The sequence below is a fragment of the Ahaetulla prasina genome, chromosome 5 (assembly GCF_028640845.1).
Source record: "Ahaetulla prasina isolate Xishuangbanna chromosome 5, ASM2864084v1, whole genome shotgun sequence".
Classification (NCBI taxonomy): domain Eukaryota; kingdom Metazoa; phylum Chordata; class Lepidosauria; order Squamata; family Colubridae; genus Ahaetulla; species Ahaetulla prasina.
The window spans coordinates 19,134,895-19,155,272 of NC_080543.1; the positions used below are offsets into that span (position 1 = coordinate 19,134,895).

Here is a 20,378-nt window from a genome sequence, read left to right on the forward strand (position 1 = left end):
GTGGTTTTTATAACAGTTTTAAAATGCATAGATTTTCACTTGACTTAACTGCTTTAGCTTTTTAAATTCTGTTTTCATTGGTTTTATTCACTTAAGCAATGTAGAAGAAACAGGGACAGTTCAGCAACACCAAAATATAAGACACAAATTGATTCACTTATTTAACCTACTGTTGTATTCATGAAAACGACAAAAGAGGTTGCAGTCTGACATTCAAATAGATCCCATGATAACCATCCTAGTGGCTGAATTCAAATTAGAATAATTTGAATCCAAAGATCCAAAGGTTTGCTTCTTAATTTCATTTACTAGATCCTTATGAACTTCAGGTCTGAGGTCTTTGAGTCCATTGGAATCCATGGATCCCACATTGAATATAGCAATTTTAATAGACATCAGGACATGTGGAAACATAATTTCAATAAATGGAGTGAATATGTCATAAGATGCATTTTATATTTATTATAGTTTAATGTAAGTTTTTTCCCCTTCCATCTTAATCCCAGATAACTGGAATGTATAAGTGGTCTAGTAAAAGGAACTTTAAAAAAAATACAAGGGGTTGTAAACTAATCTGGGAGTTTGAAAGAATATTCCAGAAGAGGCAAATAACAAGCTATTTATGTGTTGTTGCCAAGAAAACTAAATAGGTATCTGTGAATTCAACTTAAAAGACTTTATTTCTTTACTTCAAGTAGTAGCATACTTTGTGGTTTTATAACAGTTTTAAAATGCATAGATTTTCACTTGACTTAACTGCTTTAGCTTTTTAAATCTCTGGGCTAATGTTAAAATGTGGCAACTGATTTAAAATTTAAATTTTAAATTTAGGTAACTAGGTTAATCTTCAGAGTAATTTGAAGATATCTTATTGTTCATATAATAAAATTTATTCTGCTATTGATATATCTCTAGCAAAAAAAAAAATGATGGTGCTTACTTTTAAGGACCTAAATTTCTTAGAAGCTAACTTAAAGTCACATGGAGAAGGCCTGCTTGATGACTCATCAGACATTGACTCAAGTCTTCTACAGTTATCTCAAGGTTTTTGAATCTGTTCCCTATAAGTCTGTAGAGATTCTCAGTCATCCAGGTCATGGTTGTCCCAAAGATGTTTTTTCAGGAGGCAACTGGACTTCCTTGTTTTTTCCTTTTGAAGAGGTTTCGCTTCTCATCCAAGAAGCTTCTTCAGTTCTGACAGGACCCACTGTCCATTCCCCACTGTCCTGTCAGAACTGAAGAAGCTTCTTGGATGAGAAGTGAAACGCCTTCAAAAGGGGAAAAAAAGAAAGTCCAGTTGCCTTCTGAAAAAGAACTTTTGGGTGTTCCCTATAAGATCTCTGAGATGACACTATCTAGTTCAGGGGTCTCCAACCTTAGTAACTTTAAGACTTGTGGACTTCAACAAGTTAAAATTCACAAGTCTTAAAATTGCCAAGGTTGGAGACCCGTGATCTAGTTGATCTTGTTTAGACTTGAAATCTAAGTATTTTCTTTCCTGGTTAAGATCTTCAAAAAATACAAGGGGTTGTAAACTAATCTGGGAGTTTGAAAGAATATTCCAGAAGAGGCAAATAACAAGCTATTTATGTGTTGTTGCCAAGAAAACTAAATAGGTATCTGTGAATTCAACTTAAAAGACTTTATTTCTTTACTTCAAGTAGTAGCATACTTTGTGGTTTTTATAACAGTTTTAAAATGCATAGATTTTCACTTGACTTAACTGCTTTAGCTTTTTAAATTCTGTTTTCATTGGTTTTATTCACTTAAGCAATGTAGAAGAAACAGGGACAGTTCAGCAACACCAAAATATAAGACACAAATTGATTCACTTATTTAACCTACTGTTGTATTCATGAAAACGACAAAAGAGGTTGCAGTCTGACATTCAAATAGATCCCATGATAACCATCCTAGTGGCTGAATTCAAATTAGAATAATTTGAATCCAAAGATCCAAAGGTTTTGCTTCTTAATTTCATTTAATTTCAATATTATTTCTAAACCTGGCTGCCTTAATTATGAGTTATTGCAAGAAACCAGATTGATACATATTGCATCTGAACTGGAAATTTACATTACATAGTCTTTGTTGGGTCAAAAATAGGGGGGAAGAAGAGGCTTTTGATTTCTTGGTAGGTCTGGAAGGAAATAGGAGAAGCTTGTAAGCTTACCGTTATTCAGTATTAAGATCTGAACGGTGTGGTTACAATCCTGCTGGTTGAAAATTAGATTTTAATTACTGAGATCAGATTAAAAAACATTAATCCTTTCTCGCAGTCACATTTTACACACAGATGCTTATTAAATTACCTTGACTGCGGGATAATTTTTGAACCAGCAAAACTACCTTCCAAGAAGCAGGTGGCACAAGTGGAGAAGAGAACTTTGCTTTTTTTGTGGTTTGAATAATCCTTCTGGAGATGTTCCTCAGGCTCACTCACCCACCCGCCCATCCATCCAGAAATGCCTTTTTCTGGTTGCATTTCTAGAGTGGAGCAGACCAAGACCCTCCTTGGATGCCCTCATCTTCTTTATCCCAACTGTACTTGATTCCATGCCCATTCGCTTGCTCTCTTGCTTGGTATTTCTCACTACAATTTTTGCACGTGCTTCAGGGATGAAATGCTCCCGGTTCAGACCAGATCGGCCAATCCAGTAGTGATGGCAGCGGGTGGTTCACAGAACCAGTAGCAAAAATGCCTGCCCCCCCTCCCCACCCATGCCCACCCAATTGTCCCTGCCCGAATGGTAGGAATAGGTTGTAAAAAATGCTTTTAAAAGGTTAAAGGCTCTGACGATCACAGCTGAACTGCGCAATCGTCAGAACCTCTCTTTTTTTACCTTTAAAAGCATTTTTTTACAACCTATTCGGCTGATGCTTTTTAAAGTAAAAAAAAAAGGCTCCAACTATCGCGCACCACAGCTGATCAAACACACACACCCAGCACACACTGTTCTACTTACCTTCCTTCCCATGCCTCCTTTTGGTGTGCACTGCGCCACACTGTTTGGTGTGGAATGCGACTCCGCACGTATCAGGTCAGTAAGAGCCCATATTCTGGTATATGACTTTTATTGACAAAAGTGTTTAAAGTAGGGATTTCTGAAAAAATAAATTCGTTATAAGAGATGTAGCCGTTCACAGTAAATTTGCCATGACTGCCATCTAGTGTCAGGAGTTGTCCAAGATAAAGGAGATATTTAAAACCAAACACATACATAATCTGAACCTGCTGGCATGGAAGTTTCACCTTGACACTGCATTGAACTAAGGAGAATGATGGTTTTACCAAAAGATAGACAGCAGAAAAATTAAGGAATCCTACATTCATTTGCAAAAAAAAAAAATCTTCACTCTTGGCACTGAAATTAGCAGTATTAACAAGCATTAATAATGCTTACAGTGATAAAAGGTTTGATAAAAATCTTGCTTACTGCTTTAAAAAATGACACTCTGTTTAATTGGAAGCTGGTCTTACTTTGGATGTTCTTCCTGAATCTCAGCCTTTTGCTACAATCTAGAATGGAGACAGTGCAATTCATTCTTCCTTTATCTTCCACCATATGTGTAAACCTGTATACTAGTTTTAGCCATCAAGTTGTTACTTTGGGTCAGGCCTGTGAAGTATCTGCCGTTAATGGAAGACCTAAAGTATCTCAGCCAATGGGCATGGTCTGCAGTTATGGTGAATATGGTGAATAATGAACAGTAATTATTTTCAGTAAGATACAATTCCAGCTTTTATCTTTGGGTCTCTTTCTCTTTTTTTTCTCTCTCCCTATTTACCTTTTACGTTCTTTTCTGACTTAGCTCCTAACTCTTTAGGACCAATCCTTGCCCTGCAGTAGGGTTATCCAACCTTGACAACCTTGATTCCCCTTACTAGCTGGGGAATTCTGGAAGTTGAAGTCCACAAGTCTTAAAATTGGCAAGTTTGGACATCCCTGACTTGTAGCTTGGCCTTGTTGTTTTCTATTTTCTTCTGGTGTCCTACCTCCTGATTTTTGTCAGTGAGGAGAGTTAAAGGAGACAACATTTGTATCTTGGGATAGCTATAAACCAGAAGCTTTGTGCTCACCAACTCTTTGTGCTAGCAGCCAGCTTCTAAGGTGGGCTAACAATCTATGCTTAGAATGATGCATCGAAGTCTCAATTCTTCTTTGAAAAAGAAGAAAAAAAAAGAAACTATGTTTTGTTTTCACATTTTGTCCTCTCAATATCATCACAAACATTGATTCATGTTCTTTCAGTTACACGATGGATAAAATGAATTTTAAACGCTTCATTTGAGTTTTGATTCTATTTTGTTTTGTTCTCATTTTTATCGTTTTTCTCTTTTATTTCCCCAGCTTTTGGCATTTCTTCAGGGATTATTTACATTTTACCATGAGGGATACGAGCTGGCCCAGGAATTTGCACCATACAAGCAACAGCTGCAGTTCAATTTACAGAATGTAAGGCTAAATTTCATTTACTAGCATTTTTTTGAATAATTGAATGTCTTTATGATGAATGCCCAATTCAGTTACAACGTTGAAACCTCTAGAGCAGGGGTGTCCAAACTTGGTCCCTTTAAGACTTGTGGACTTCAACTCCCAGAGTTCCTCAGCCAAAGCTGGCTGAGGAACTCTGGGAGTTGAAGTCCACAAGTCTTAAAGGGACCAAGTTTGGACACCCCTGCTCTAGAAAATAAAATGAATAATTTCAAGCATCAATGCACAAACTTTCCTGCATTGCTTATCACCTTTATTTATTTTTTATTTATTTTGAAATTTATTTGCCTCCCATCTCATGATTTTAGACGGCTTAGAATATAAAAAAAATATAAAACCACCCATTATAAATTATAATTCCAAGGAACAGATATTGCATGTCTCTACCTTGGAAAATTAAGATTAACACCCCTAAATTATAAGCGACTACAGGTAGTCCTCGATTTACAACAGTTTACTTAGTAACCATTCAAAGTTATAACGGCACTGAAAAAAAAGCGACTTTGGACCAATTTTCAGAATTACGACCATTGCAGCATCTCCATGGTCATTTGATTTACATTCAGATGCTTGACAACTGACTCACCCTTATGACAGTTGCTGGGTCATGTGATCCATTTTTTTGCAACCTTCTGACAAGCAAAGTCAATGGGGAAACCAGATTCGCTTAACAACCCTGTTACTCATTTAACAGCTGCAGTGGTTCATTTAACAAATGTGGCAAGAAAAAGTTGTAAATTGGGGCAGAACTCACTTTTAACAAATTTCTCACTTAGTAACCTAAAATTTTGGCCTCAGGAAAGTCACAAAAGGGGATCACATGTCCCTGGGATCCTGCAGCCGTCATACACATGAGCCAGTTGCCAAGTGCCTGAATTTTGATCATGTGATCACAGAGATGACGCAACAGTCATGTGTGTGAAAAATGGTCATCAGTATATTTTTCAGTGCCGTTGTAAGATCAAGCAGTCACTAGATAAAATGTAAGTCAAGGACTACATTTAATAGTGTTATATGCAGCTCAAAAGCATTGTTTAAATGGAATGTAATCTGCCACCTATCTTCTTACTACCTTTTATTGTTTTGCTCCACAAATGGACACATTTTAAAGCAGAACATGTGCTTAGATCATCGGTTGTTTTTTGTTTTTTTTTAATTTTCCTTTTTCTTAGTGGCCTGTTAGAAGTCCAGATACATTCTGAAAATAAAAATGCTGAGAGTAGAACTTTGTTCTGCAGCATCCCAGCTTCCCATTTTTATGAGATTTCTATAAAAAGTTAACAGCCGTATTACTAACTTACTGTAGCTACATTGATTCACTTAAACACTGTGGCGAAAAAAAAGGTTGTAAAATGGAGCAAAACTCACTTAACAAATGTCTGTCTTTACAATTTCATTTACTAGATCCTTATGAACTTCAGGTCTGAGGTCTTTGAGTCCATTGGAATCCATGGATCCCACACTGAATATAGCAATTTTAATAGACATCAGGACATGTGGAAACATAATTTCAATAAATGGGAGTGAATATGTCACAAGATGCATTTTATATTTATTATAGTTTAATGTAAGTTTTTTTCCCCCCTTCCATCTTAATCCCAGATAACTGGAATATCCCAAAGGTGCTTTTTCAAGAGGCAATTGTATTTTCTGGTTTTCCTTTGAAGACGTTTTGCTTCAAGAAGCTGAAGAAGCTTCTTGGATGAGAAGCAAAACGTCTTCAAAAAAACTCAGAAAGTCCAGTTGCCTCTTAGCTTTGCTAAGCAACCATAACCTGGATGACTAAGAATCTCCATAGACAGATAACTGGAATGTATAAGTGGTCTAGTAAAAGGAACTTTAAAAAAAATTAGGATGAGTTTGCCTGAAAATATGCTTTGTGCTGAACAGCTTATTAATGCAGAGTGCAATGATTGAAGAGAATGAAGTGTTGTGGATGTCAGTCCTCAAAATACTTTTAACTCTTGTGCTGTCTTCTGTCTCATCTTTGGGGCAAGCCCAAATTGCTGCCTAGAAGGAGAGAACAAATAAATAGACGTTTCTTAACCTCTGAATTAAGAAGAAGAGGAAGAGAAAACAGGGAGCCACATACAAACTTCCAAATATCAACAATTCAAAACTGCAAAAATTTCATATTTACTGTTGCATTTTTTATGTTCCCTCAACAGAATTGTAAAATCTGACCGCAGAGAGACAAAAGGAAAGTTTGTCTAAACTGTTGGTTTTAAAAGCACCAGGGGTCACTGGTGCTCTAACTTTATTTTTTGAAAGAGCAAAGTGGGGGTGGGAGTGCGTTTTAGCCAAACCTCTGTGGAGATTTACAGGTTGTTGTTAGATTAGTTCGATCCCACAACTCTGGTTGCATATCACAATGATTCAGTGCCAAGTGCTGACCTTGTTAAAAGCAGCTGTATTTAGTGTTAAAGATATCATCTTCAACAGTAATTTGAAAGGGAGAAGGGAAAAACTCTTTAATTCCTGGGTTTCTTTTGGGCTTATTTGGTGCTCGGCTAAAAATAATAAATATTTCCCAAGGCCACTTTACATGGATGTGATAATGCTGTTGCCTTGAAGTCTTTTAAGTTTATTAGCAAAGCACAGATTCTATATCTGTACTTCAAAAAAATATACTGTATTTTTCAGAGTATAAGATTCACTTTTTTCCCTCCTAAAAGAGGCTGAAAAATTGGGTGTGTCTTATACTCTGAATGATAGCTTATTTTTTTCAGCCCTAACGAGGCGCTAATGAGTGAAGCCATCTCCGCTTCCCTGCTTTGCCTTCTCCCTCCCACTCTCAGCTGTGAAGGGTTTTTTTTCAGCCCTAACTAGGCGCTAGTGAAGTGATCCCCATGCTTTGCCTGCTTTTCTCATTGCTTCTCTCTCCAGAGATCAGTTGTGCTTTAGAAGCTGTTTTTTATCCCCAAGCAGGGGATGAAAACCAGCAAACTCATGTGCTGAAGCTGACCAGACTAAGGACGCTAGCCAGCTAGGCTACCTGGTAGGCAGATTTTCCCCCCCTATTTTCCTCCCCAAAAACTAAGCTGCGTCTTATACTCCAGTGTGTCTTATACTCCAAAAAATACAGTAGTTTTGTTTTCATCACAGGCACTAATGGAGATCTTGCAATACTAGCTAATTGTACACTAATATACAATACTAGCATTCTCTTCAGATGCAGTATATAGTTTGCTTATTAATAGCCATTTGTACTTGGAGGAGTTATAAAGGCAAATACATTAATATATTAGCTTCTGTAGATGTTGGGCAGAATAGTTCTATTAAATGCAATAGCAGTAGCACTTATAGACCCCTTCAGAGTGCTTCACAGCCCCGTCTAAGCAGCTCACAGAGTCAGCTTATTTGCCCCCAACAATCTGGGTCCTCATTTTACCGATCGTGGAAGGATGGAAGACTGAGTCAACCTTGAGCCAGTCAGGCTCGAACTCCTGGCAGTTGGCAGAATTAGCCTGCAATACTGCATTCTAACCACTCCGCCACCACAGCTCATGTAGCTGCAGGTAATCCTCGACTTAACAACAGTTCATTTTGTGACCGTTTGAAGTTGCAACATCACAGAGCAAAGTGACTTATGATCGTTTTTCACACTTACGAACATTGCTGCATCCCCATGGTCAGATGATCAAAATTCAGATGCTGGAGACTGGCTCATACTTACAACAATTGCAGTGTCCTGGGGTCATGTGATGCCCTTTTGCAACCTTCTGACTAACAAAGTCAATGGGGGAAACCGATTCACTTAAAAGCCGTATTACTAACGTACCTACTGGATTCACTTAACCCCCTGGGGCAAGAAAGGTTGTAAAATGGGACAAAACTCACTTAACAAATATCTGTCTTAACAACATAAATTTTGGGTTCTATTACGGTCATAAGTCGAGGACTACCTGTACATATTTCGTTAATGGCCTTTGAAGGTACTTATCCTATATCTGTGATGGCGAGCCTATGGCACGCATGCTGGAAGTGGCATGCAGAGCCATCTCTCGGGGCCTGCCAGTTGTCGCCCACTGCTATTCCAGGTTCCGGCGTGTGCATGCGTGTTGGCCAGCTGGTCTTCACACACGCATGTGCACCAGAAACTGGAAGACAAGGTAGAAACTGGAAGACAAGGTAGAAACTGGAAGCTGCTCTTCAGGTGCAGGGAACTGCTCTTCCAGTTTGAGGTATTCCCCCGCGTGCACGCACAAAAACATTTGTAGTTTTTAACGTGTGCATTGATAGGAATAAAGCTCACAAAGAAGTCTTAAGTGAAAAGTCATAAAGTAATTGGAAAAATGTTGACAAGCTTTCGACTTATTTGGGCTGTAATGCTTACAGTAGCAAGCAGTAGGTTATATGTTTGAATGTTTGCCAGGGGAAGAGACAGCTAAAAGATAATATGAGAAGACCGTAATCAGTTTGGGATGGATGCAAAAGGAGATAGGAAAAAAAATATTACATACATTCAGAACCATTGGAGCTAGCTTATAGTTCTGCTTTAGAAATTTTAGTTCGAAATGGAGCAGTGATTTATGCAAAAGTAAACTACTAATTGTACTAAATCACATTCTGAATAGAATGCATATAACTCAGTGGTGAAACGTAAAATTTGTTACTACCGGTTCTGTGGGCGTGGCTTGATGGTGGGGTAATGTGACTGCGTGGGCGTGGCCCACTTTTTTTTTTTACTTTTAAAAGCATTTTTTTCTCTTCGGTCGAAGAGGTTGTAAAAAAATGCTTTTAAAAGGCTCCTCTGATGATCCCAGCTGAGTTGCTTGATCGTCAGAGGCTTTTCTTTTAAAAGCATTTTTTTTGCCTTTAAAAGAAAAAAAAAAGCCTCTGACGATCAGGCAACTCAGCTGGGATCATCAGAACCTTTTAAAAGCATTTTTTCGGCCAAAGAAGTTATGGAAAAAGTGCTTTTAAAGGGTTCTGTTGATCCTAGCTGAGTCGTGCAATCATCAGAGGCTTTTTTTTTTTTTTACTTTTAAAAGCATTTTTCTGGCCAAAGAAAAAATGCTTTTAAAAGTTAAAAAGAAAAAAACCTCTGACGATCAGGCAACTCAGCTGGGATCATCAGAACTCTAAAAGCATTTTTTCTACAACCTCTTGGCCGAAGAGGTTGTAAAAATGCTTTTAAACTCCTCTGATGATCGCACAGCTCAGCTGGTCATGGGTGGGGAGGATTTTGCTACCGGTTCTGTGGGCGTGGCCCACTTTTTTTTTTTACTTTTAAAAGCATTTTTCGGCCAAAGAAGTTATGGAAAAGTGCTTTTAAAGGGTTCTGTTGATCCCAGTTGAGTCGTGCAATCATCAGAGGCTTTTCTTTTAAAAGCATTTTCTGGCCAAAGAAAAATGCTTTTAAACTCCTCTGATGATCCCAGCTGAGTTGCTTGATCGTCAGAGGCTTTTCTTTTAAAAGCATTTTTTGCCTTTAAAAGAAAAAAAGCCTCTGACGATCAGGCAACTCAGCTGAGATCATCAGAACTCTAAAAGCATTTTTTGCCTTTAAAAGAAAAAAGCCTCTGACGATCAGGCAACTCAGCTGAGATCATCAGAACTCTAAAAGCATTTTTTGCCTTTAAAAGAAAAAAGCCTCTGACGATCAGGCAACTCAGCTGAGATCATCAGAACCTTTAAAAGCATTTTTTCTACAACCTCTTGGCCGAAGAGGTTGTAAAAATGCTTTAAAAAATGACACTCTGTTTAATTGGAAGCTGGTCTTACTTTGGATGTTCTTCCTGAATCTCAGCCTTTTGCTACAATCTAGAATGGAGACAGTGCAATTCATTCTTCCTTTATCTTCCACCATATGTGTAAACCTGTATACTAGTTTTAGCCATCAAGTTGTTACTTTGGGTCAGGCCTGTGAAGTATCTGCCGTTAATGGAAGACCTAAAGTATCTCAGCCAATGGGCATGGTCTGCAGTTATGGTGAATATGGTGAATAATGAACAGTAATTATTTTAAGTAAGATACAATTCCAGCTTTTATCTTTGGGTCTCTTTCTCTTTTTTCTCTCTCTCCCTATTTACCTTTTATGTTCTTTTCTGACTTAGCTCCTAACTCTTTAGGACCAATCCTTGCCCTGCAGTAGGGTTATCCAACCTTGACAACCTTGATTCCCCTTGCTAGCTGGGGAATTCTGGAAGTTGAAGTCCACAAGTCTTAAAATTGGCAAGTTTGGACATCCCTGACTTGCAGCTTGGCCTTGTTGTTTTCTATTTTCTTCTGGTGTCCTACCTCCTGATTTTTGTCAGTGAGGAGAGTTAAAGGAGACAACATTTGTATCTTGGGATAGCTATAAACCAGAAGCTTTGTGCTCACCAACTCTTTGTGCTAGCAGCCAGCTTCTAAGGTGGGCTAACAATCTATGCTTAGAATGATGCATCGAAGTCTCAATTCTTCTTTGAAAAAGAAGGGGAAAAAAAGAAACTATGTTTTGTTTTCACATTTTGTCCTCTTAATATCATCACAAACATTGATTCATGTTCTTTCAGTTACACGATGGATAAAATGAATTTTAAACGCTTCATTTGAGTTTTGATTCTATTTTGTTTTGTTCTCATTTTTATCGTTTTTCTCTTTTATTTCCCCAGCTTTTGGCATTTCTTCAGGGATTATTTACATTTTACCATGAGGGATACGAGCTGGCCCAGGAATTTGCACCATACAAGCAACAGCTGCAGTTCAATTTACAGAATGTAAGGCTAAATTTCATTTACTAGCATTTTTTTGAATAATTGAATGTCTTTATGATGAATGCCCAATTCAGTTACAACGTTGAAACCTCTAGAACAGGGGTGTCCAAACTTGGTCCCTTTAAGACTTGTGGACTTCAACTCCCAGAGTTCCTCAGCCAGCAAAGCTGGCTGAGGAACTCTGGGAGTTGAAGTCCACAAGTCTTAAAGGGACCAAGTTTGGACACCCCTGCTCTAGAAAATAAAATGAATAATTTCAAGCATCAATGCACAAACTTTCCTGCATTGCTTATCACCTTTATTTATTTTTTATTTATTTTGAAATTTATTTGCCTCTCATCTCATGATTTTAGACGGCTTAGAATATAAAAAAAATATAAAACCACCCATTATAAATTATAATTCCAAGGAACAGATATTGCATGTCTCTACCTTGGAAAATCAAGATTAACACCCCTAAGTTATAAGCGACTACAGGTAGTCCTCGATTTGCAACAGTTTACTTAGTAACCATTCAAAGTTATAACGGCACTGAAAAAAAAGCGACTTTGGACCAATTTTCAGAATTACGACCATTGCAGCATCTCCATGGTCATTTGATTTACATTCAGATGCTTGACAACGGACTCACCCTTATGACAGTTGCTGGGTCATGTGATCCATTTTTTGCAACCTTCTGACAAGCAAAGTCAATGGGGAAACCAGATTCGCTTAACAACCCTGTTACTCATTTAACAACTGCAGTGATTCATTTAACAAATGTGGCAAGAAAAAGTTGTAAATTGGGGCAGAACTCACTTTTAACAAATTTCTCACTTAGTAACCTAAAATTTTGGCCTCAGGAAAGTCACAAAAGGGGATCACATGTCCCTGGGATCCTGCAGCCGTCATACACATGAGCCATTTGCCAAGTGCCTGAATTTTGATCATGTGATCACAGAGATGACGCAACAGTCATAAGTGTGAAAAATGGTCATCAGTATATTTTTCAGTGCCGTTGTAAGATCAAGCAGTCACTAGATAAAATGTAAGTCAAGGACTACATTTAATAGTGTTATATGCAGCTCAAAAGCATTGTTTAAATGGAATGTAATCTGCCACCTATCTTCTTACTACCTTTTATTGTTTTGCTCCACAAATGGACACATTTTAAAGCAGAACATGTGCTTTGATCATTGGTTGTTTTTTGTTTTTTTTTTAATTTTCCTTTTTCTTAGTGGCCTGTTAGAAATCCAGATACATTCTGAAAATAAAAATGCTGAGAGTAGAACTTTGTTCTGCAGCATCCCAGCTTCCCATTTTTATGAGATTTCTATAAAAAGTTAACAGCCGTATTACTAACTTACTGTAGCTACATTGATTCACTTAAACACTGTGGCGAAAAAAAGGTTGTAAAATGGAGCAAAACTCACTTAACAAATGTCTGTCTTTACAATTTCATTTACTAGATCCTTATGAACTTCAGGTCTGAGGTCTTTTGAGTCCATTGGAATCCATGGATCCCACATTGAATATAGCAATTTTAATAGACATCAGGACATGTGGAAACATAATTTCAATAAACGGGAGTGAATATGTCATAAGATGCATTTTATATTTATTATAGTTTAATGTAAGTTTTTTTCCCCCTTCCATCTTAATCCCAGATAACTGGAATATCCCAAAGGTGCTTTTTCAAGAGGCAATTGTATTTTCTGGTTTTCCTTTGAAGACGTTTTGCTTCAAGAAGCTGAAGAAGCTTCTTGGATGAGAAGCAAAATGTCTTCAAAGAAAAACCAGAAAGTCCAGTTGCCTCTTGAAAAAGCACCCTTGGGACAACCATGGCCTGGATGACTAAGAATCTCCATAGACAGATAACTGGAATGTATAAGTGGTCTAGTAAAAGGAACTTTAAAAAAAATTAGGATGAGTTTGCCTGAAAATACGCTTCGTGCTGAACAGCTTATTAATGCAGAGTGCAATGATTGAAGAGAATGAAGTGTTGTGGATGTCAGTCCTCAAAATACTTTTAACTCTTGTGCTGTCTTCTGTCTCATCTTTGGGGCAAGCCCAAATTGCAGCCTAGAAGGAGAGAACAAATAAATAGACGTTTCTTAACCTCTGAATTAAGAAGAAGAGGAAGAGAAAACAGGGAGCCACATACAAACTTCCAAATGTCAACAATTCAAAACTGCAAAAATTTCATATTTACTGTTGCATTTTTTATGTTCCCTCAACAGAATTGTAAAATCTGACCGCAGAGAGACAAAAGGAAAGTTTGTCTAAACTGTTGGTTTTAAAAGCACCAGGGGTCACTGTTGCTCTAACTTTATTTTTTGAAAGAGCAAAGTGGGGGTGGGAGTGCGTTTTAGCCAAACCTCTGTGGAGATTTACAGGTTGTTGTTAGATTAGTTCGATCCCACAACTCTGGTTACATATCACAATGATTCAGTGCCAAGTGCTGACCTTGTTAAAAGCAGCTGTATTTAGTGTTAAAGATATCATCTTCAACAGTAATTTGAAAGGGAGAAGGGAAAAACTCTTTAATTCCTGGGTTTCTTTTGGGCTTATTTGGTGCTCGGCTAAAAATAATAAATATTTCCCAAGGCCACTTTACATGGATGTGATAATGCTGTTGCCTTGAAGTCTTTTAAGTTTATTAGCAAAGCACAGATTCTATATCTGTACTTCAAAAAAATATACTGTATTTTTCAGAGTATAAGATTCACTTTTCCCCCTCCTAAAAGAGGCTGAAAAATTGGGTGTGTCTTATACTCTGAATGGTAGCTTATTTTTTTCAGCCCTAACGAGGCGCTAATGAGTGAAGCCATCTCCGCTTCCCTGCTTTGCCTTCTCCCTCCCACTCTCAGCTGTGAAGGGTTTTTTTTCAGCCCTAACTAGGCGCTAGTGAAGTGATCCCCGTGCTTTGCCTGCTTTTCTCATTGCTTCTCTCTCCAGAGATCAGTTGTGCTTTAGAAGCTGTTTTTTATCCCCAAGCAGGGGATGAAAACCAGCAAACTCATGTGCTGAAGCTGACCAGACTAAGGACGCTAGCCAGCTAGGCTACCTGGTAGGCAGATTTCCCCCCCCCTATTTTCCTCCCCAAAAACTAAGCTGCGTCTTATACTCCAGTGTGTCTTATACTCCAAAAAATACAGTAGTTTTGTTTTCATCACAGGCACTAATGGAGATCTTGCAATACTACTATACTAGCTAATTGTACACTAATATACAATACTAGCATTCTCTTCAGATGCAGTATATAGTTTGCTTATTAATAGCCATTTGTACTCGGAGGAGTTATAAAGGCAAATACATTAATATATTCGCTTCTGTAGATGTTGGGCAGAATAGTTCTATTAAATGCAATAGCAGTAGCACTTATAGACCCCTTCAGAGTGCTTCACAGCCCCGTCTAAGCAGCTCACAGAGTCAGCTTATTTGCCCCCAACAATCTGGGTCCTCATTTTACCGATCGTGGAAGGATGGAAGACTGAGTCAACCTTGAGCCAGTCAGGCTCGAACTCCTGGCAGTTGGCAGAATTAGCCTGCAATACTGCATTCTAACCACTCCGCCACCACAGCTCATGTAGCTGCAGGTAATCCTCGACTTAACAACAGTTCATTTTGTGACCGTTTGAAGTTGCAACTTCACAGAGCAAAGTGACTTATGACCGTTTTTCACACTTACAAACATTGCTGCATCCCCATGGTCAGATGATCAAAATTCAGATGCTGGAGACTGGCTCATACTTACAACAATTGCAGTGTCCTGGGGTCATGTGATGCCCTTTTGCAACCTTCTGACTAACAAAGTCAATGGGGAAAACCGATTCACTTAAAAGCCGTATTACTAACTTACCTACTGGATTCACTTAACCCCCTGGGGCAAGAAAGGTTGTAAAATGGGACAAAAATCACATAACAAATATCTGTCTTAGCAACATAAATTTTGGGTTCTATTACGGTCATAAGTCGAGGACTACCTGTACATATTTCATTAATGGCCTTTGAAGGTACTTATCCTATATCTGTGATGGCGAGCCTATGGCACGCATGCTGGAAGTGGCATGCAGAGCCATCTCTCGGGGCCTGCCAGTTGTCGCCCACTGCTATTCCAGGTTCCGGCGTGTGCATGCGTGTTGGCCAGCTGGTCTTCGCACACGCATGTGCACCAGAAACTGGAAGACAAGGTAGAAACTGGAAGCTGCTCTTCAGATGCAGGGAACTGCTCTTCCAGTTTGAGGTATTCCCCCGCGTGCACGCACAAAAACATTTGTAGTTTTTAACGTGTGCATTGATAGGAATAAAGCTCACAAAGAAGTCTTAAGTGAAAAGTCATAAAGTAATTGGAAAAATGTTGACAAGCTTTAGACTTATTTGGGCTGTAATGCTTACAGTAGCAAGCAGTAGGTTATATGTTTGAATGTTTGCCAGGGGAAGAGACAGCTAAAAGATAATATGAGAAGACCGTAATCAGTTTGGGATGGATGCAAAAGGAGATAGGAAAAAAAATATTACATACATTCAGAACCATTGGAACTAGCTTATAGTTCTGCTTTAGAAATTTTAGTTAGAAATGGAGCAGTGATTTATGCAAAAGTAAACTACTAATTGTACTAAATCACATTCTGAATAGAATGCATATAACTCAGTGGTGAAACGTAAAATTTGTTACTACCGGTTCTGTGGGCGTGGCTTGATGGTGGGGTAATGTGACTGCGTGGGCGTGGCCCACTTTTTTTTTTTTTCTTTTAAAAGCATTTTTTTCTACAACCTCTTCGGCCGAAGAGGTTGTAAAAAAATGCTTTTAAAAGGCTCCTCTGATGATCCCAGCTGAGTTGCTTGATCGTCAGAGGCTTTTCTTTTAAAAGCATTTTTTTTGCCTTTAAAAGAAAAAAAAAGCCTCTGACGATCAGGCAACTCAGCTGGGATCATCAGAACCTTTTAAAAGCATTTTTTCGGCCAAAGAAGTTATGGAAAAAGTGCTTTTAAAGGGTTCTGTTGATCCCAGTTGAGTCGCGCAATCATCAGAGGCTTTTTTTTTTTTTTTTACTTTTAAAAGCATTTTTTAGGCCAAAGAAAAAATGCTTTTAAAAGTAAAAAAAAAAACACCTCTGATGATCACATGGCTCAGCTGGACATGGGTGGGGGGGCAGGGATTTTTGCTACCGGTTCTCCGAACCACCCGCTGCCGTTGCTACCAGATCAGGCGATCCGGTCCGAACCTGGAGCATTGCACCCCTGATATAACTCATTCTATTCAGAATGCGATATAATCCTCTTTCTTTTTCTCTGTCTGATTCCTTAGACCAGGAATAATTTTGAAAGCACGCGTCAGGAAGTGGAACGACTTATGCAGAGAATGAAGTCTGCCAGCCAGGATTACAGGCCACCAAGCCAGTGGACTATGGAGGGCTACCTCTACATCCAAGAGAAGCGTGAGTAGTCAATAGGCCACAAAATATATTTATAAGTTAGCCACAAGTTAATACATTATAGAGTTAAAATACACATTATACTGTATGTATGTATGTATGTATGTATGTATGTATGTATGTATTTATGTATGTGTGTATGTATTGTATGTATGTAATGCATGTATGTATGTATGTATGTATGTATGTATGTATGTATGTATGTATGTATGTATGTATGTATGTATGTATGTATGTATGTATGTATGTATGTATGTATGTATGTATGTATGTATGTATGTATGTATGTATGTATGTATGTATGTATGTATGTATGTATGTATGTATGTATGTATGTATGTATGTATGTATGTATGTATGTATGTATGTATGTATGTATGTATGTATGTATGTATGTATGTATGTATGTATGTATGTATGTATGTATGTATGTATGTATGTATGTATGTATGTATGTATGTATGTATGTATGTATGTATGTATGTATGTATGTATGTATGTATGTATGTATGTATGTATGTATGTATGTATGTATGTATGTATGTATGTATGTATGTATGTATGTATGTATGTATGTATGTATGTATGTATGTATGTATGTATGTATGTATGTATGTATGTATGTATGTATGTATGTATGTATGTATGTATGTATGTATGTATGTATGTATGTATGTATGTATGTATGTATGTATGTATGTATGTATGTATGTATGTATGTATGTATGTATGTATGTATGTATGTATGTATGTATGTATGTATGTATGTATGTATGTATGTATGTATGTATGTATGTATGTATGTATGTATGTATGTATGTATGTATGTATGTATGTATGTATGTATGTATGTATGTATGTATGTATGTATGTATGTATGTATGTATGTATGTATGTATGTATGTATGTATGTATGTATGTATGTATGTATGTATGTATGTATGTATGTATGTATGTATGTATGTATGTATGTATGTATGTATGTATGTATGTATGTATGTATGTATGTATGTATGTATGTATGTATGTATGTATGTATGTATGTATGTATGTATGTATGTATGTATGTATGTATGTATGTATGTATGTATGTATGTATGTATGTATGTATGTATGTATGTATGTATGTATGTATGTATGTATGTATGTATGTATGTATGTATGTATGTATGTATGTATGTATGTATGTATGTATGTATGTATGTATGTATGTATGTATGTATGTATGTATGTATGTATGTATGTATGTATGTATGTATGTATGTATGTATGTATGTATGTATGTATGTATGTATGTATGTATGTATGTATGTATGTATGTATGTATGTATGTATGTATGTATGTATGTATGTATGTATGTATGTATGTATGTATGTATGTATGTATGTATGTATGTATGTATGTATGTATGTATGTATGTATGTATGTATGTATGTATGTATGTATGTATGTATGTATGTATGCAGAGATATTTTACTAGGAGAGTACTCAAATCCTCCACTCAAAATAAAATTCCCTATACCACCAGGCTTGAAATTTTATGCCTCGATAGCCTTGAACTACGTCGTCTATGTTCCGACCTATGCTTAGTTCATAGGATTATTTACCAAAACGTCCTACCTGTAAATGAGTACTTTAATTTCAACCACAATAACACAAGGGCTAGCAATTGATTCAAATTCAATGTAATTCGCTCTAATCTTGATTGTAGGAAATATGACTTCTGCAATAGAGTAGTACATGTCTGGAACACTCAACCTGATCCTATTCTTAATCTCTCTAATCCGCATACCTTTTACCTTAAACTGTCTACCGTGGACCTTTCACATTTCTTAAGAGGTCCTTAAGGGGGTGTGCATAAGCACACCAGCATGCCTACCATCCCTGTCCTACTGTTTCCATTTTTATGTACTCATTTTATGTGTTTATGACTATGTTTTGCTTATTTGTTTCCTTTTATTTGTGCCAATTTTTTTTTTCATGTGTCTATGTCTATACTGTTAGTTGTTTCCTTGTACGTTTTGACAAATCAATCAATCATTCAATCAATATAAGCCAGTTGGCAAGCTCCCAAATTTTGATCACATTACGGTGTGGGTGTTGTGATTGTCATAGCTACAAGGACCGGTCGTGGGTTATTTTTTTTCCCAGTGCCATTGTAACTTCTAGCAGGCACTAAACAATAATTGTAAGTTGAGAATATCCATATTCTTCCATTATATTGGTTTGTTGCGCAGTCAGCCAGATGTTGAAATTGGATTTCGCATTTATACCCATCTATCAAGTCTTTCCCAAGGATCTGGGATAGGCAGATGCTGATGTTTTTGTGGTGTTAGAGCTGGGGTGTCAATCTCAATTTCATTGAGGGCTGCATCAGGTTTGTGCTTGACCTTGGGGGCAGTGGTGAAACGTAAAATTTGTTACTACCGGTTCTGTGGGCGTGGCTTGATGGTGGGGTAATGTGACTGCGTGGGCGTGGCCCACTTTTTTCTTTAAAAGCATTTTTTCTCTTGATCGAAGAGGTTGTAAAAATGCTTTTAAAACTCCTCTGATGATCCCAGCTGAGTTGCTTGATCGTCAGAGGCTTTTCTTTAAAAGCATTTTTTGCCTTTAAAGAAAAAAGCCTCTGACGATCAGGCAACTCAGCTGGGATCATCAGAACCTTTTAAAAGCATTTTTTCGGCCAAAGAAGTTATGGAAAAAGTGCTTTTAAAGGGTTCTGTTGATCCCAGTTGAGTCGCGCAATCATCAGAGGCTTTTTTTTTTTTTTTTACTTTTAAAAGCATTTTTCTGGCCAAAGAAAAAATGCTTTTAAAAGTTAAAAAGAAAAAAAACCTCTGATGATCGCACAGCTTAGCTGGTCATGGGTGGGGGGGGAGGGATTTTTGCTACCGGTTCTCCGAACCACCCGCTGCCGTTGCTACCAGATCAGGCGATCCGGTCCGAACCTGGAGCATTGCACCCCTGATATAACTCATTCTATTCAGAATGCGATATAATCCTCTTTCTTTTTCTCTGTCTGATTCCTTAGACCAGGAATAATTTTGAAAGCACGCGTCAGGAAGTGGAACGACTTATGCAGAGAATGAAGTCTGCCAGCCAGGATTACAGGCCACCAAGCCAGTGGACTATGGAGGGCTACCTCTACATCCAAGAGAAGCGTGAGTAGTCAATAGGCCACAAAATATATTTATAAGTTAGCCACAAGTTAATACATTATAGAGTTAAAATACACATTATACTGTATGTACTGAATATGCAACCACAATTGGAACCAGAATTTCTGTTGCTAAGCAAGGCGGTTGTTAAATGAGTTGTACTCATTTTTATGACCTTTTTTTTGCTCCGATCGTAGTTGATTCACTGCAGTTGTTATGGAAACCCGAGTTCCCCTTTTCAGAAACCAGCTGAAAAGATTGCAAACTGTGATCACGTTATTCCAGGACGCTACAACTGTCATAAATATACTTGAATACTGCTTACCTTCCCTGGAACCCTCATTGTATTTCAGACATCAATACATTAGAGAGGGTCCAGAGATATTTTACTAGGAGAGTACTCAAATCCTCCACTCAAAATAAAATTCCCTATACCACCAGGCTTGAAATTTTATGCCTCGATAGCCTTGAACTACGTCGTCTATGTTCCGACCTATGCTTAGTTCATAAGATTATTTACCAAAACGTCCTCCCTGTAAATGAGTACTTTAATTTCAACCACAATAACACAAGGGCTAGCAATAGATTCAAATTCAATGTAATTC

General features: G+C 37.6%; 1 protein-coding gene across 1 annotated transcript in view; it reads left to right on the forward strand.

The window, feature by feature from the left end:
• The window catches only part of ARHGAP42 (Rho GTPase activating protein 42), a 199,297-nt gene that overhangs the window by 125,185 nt on the left and 53,734 nt on the right, over positions 1–20,378 (forward strand). Inside the window, exons 6-7 of the mRNA XM_058185229.1 lie at positions 4,353–4,457; positions 16,488–16,617. Coding sequence (XP_058041212.1) covers positions 4,353–4,457; positions 16,488–16,617 — 235 coding nt within the window. The remainder of the gene's footprint in view (positions 1–4,352; positions 4,458–16,487; positions 16,618–20,378) is intronic.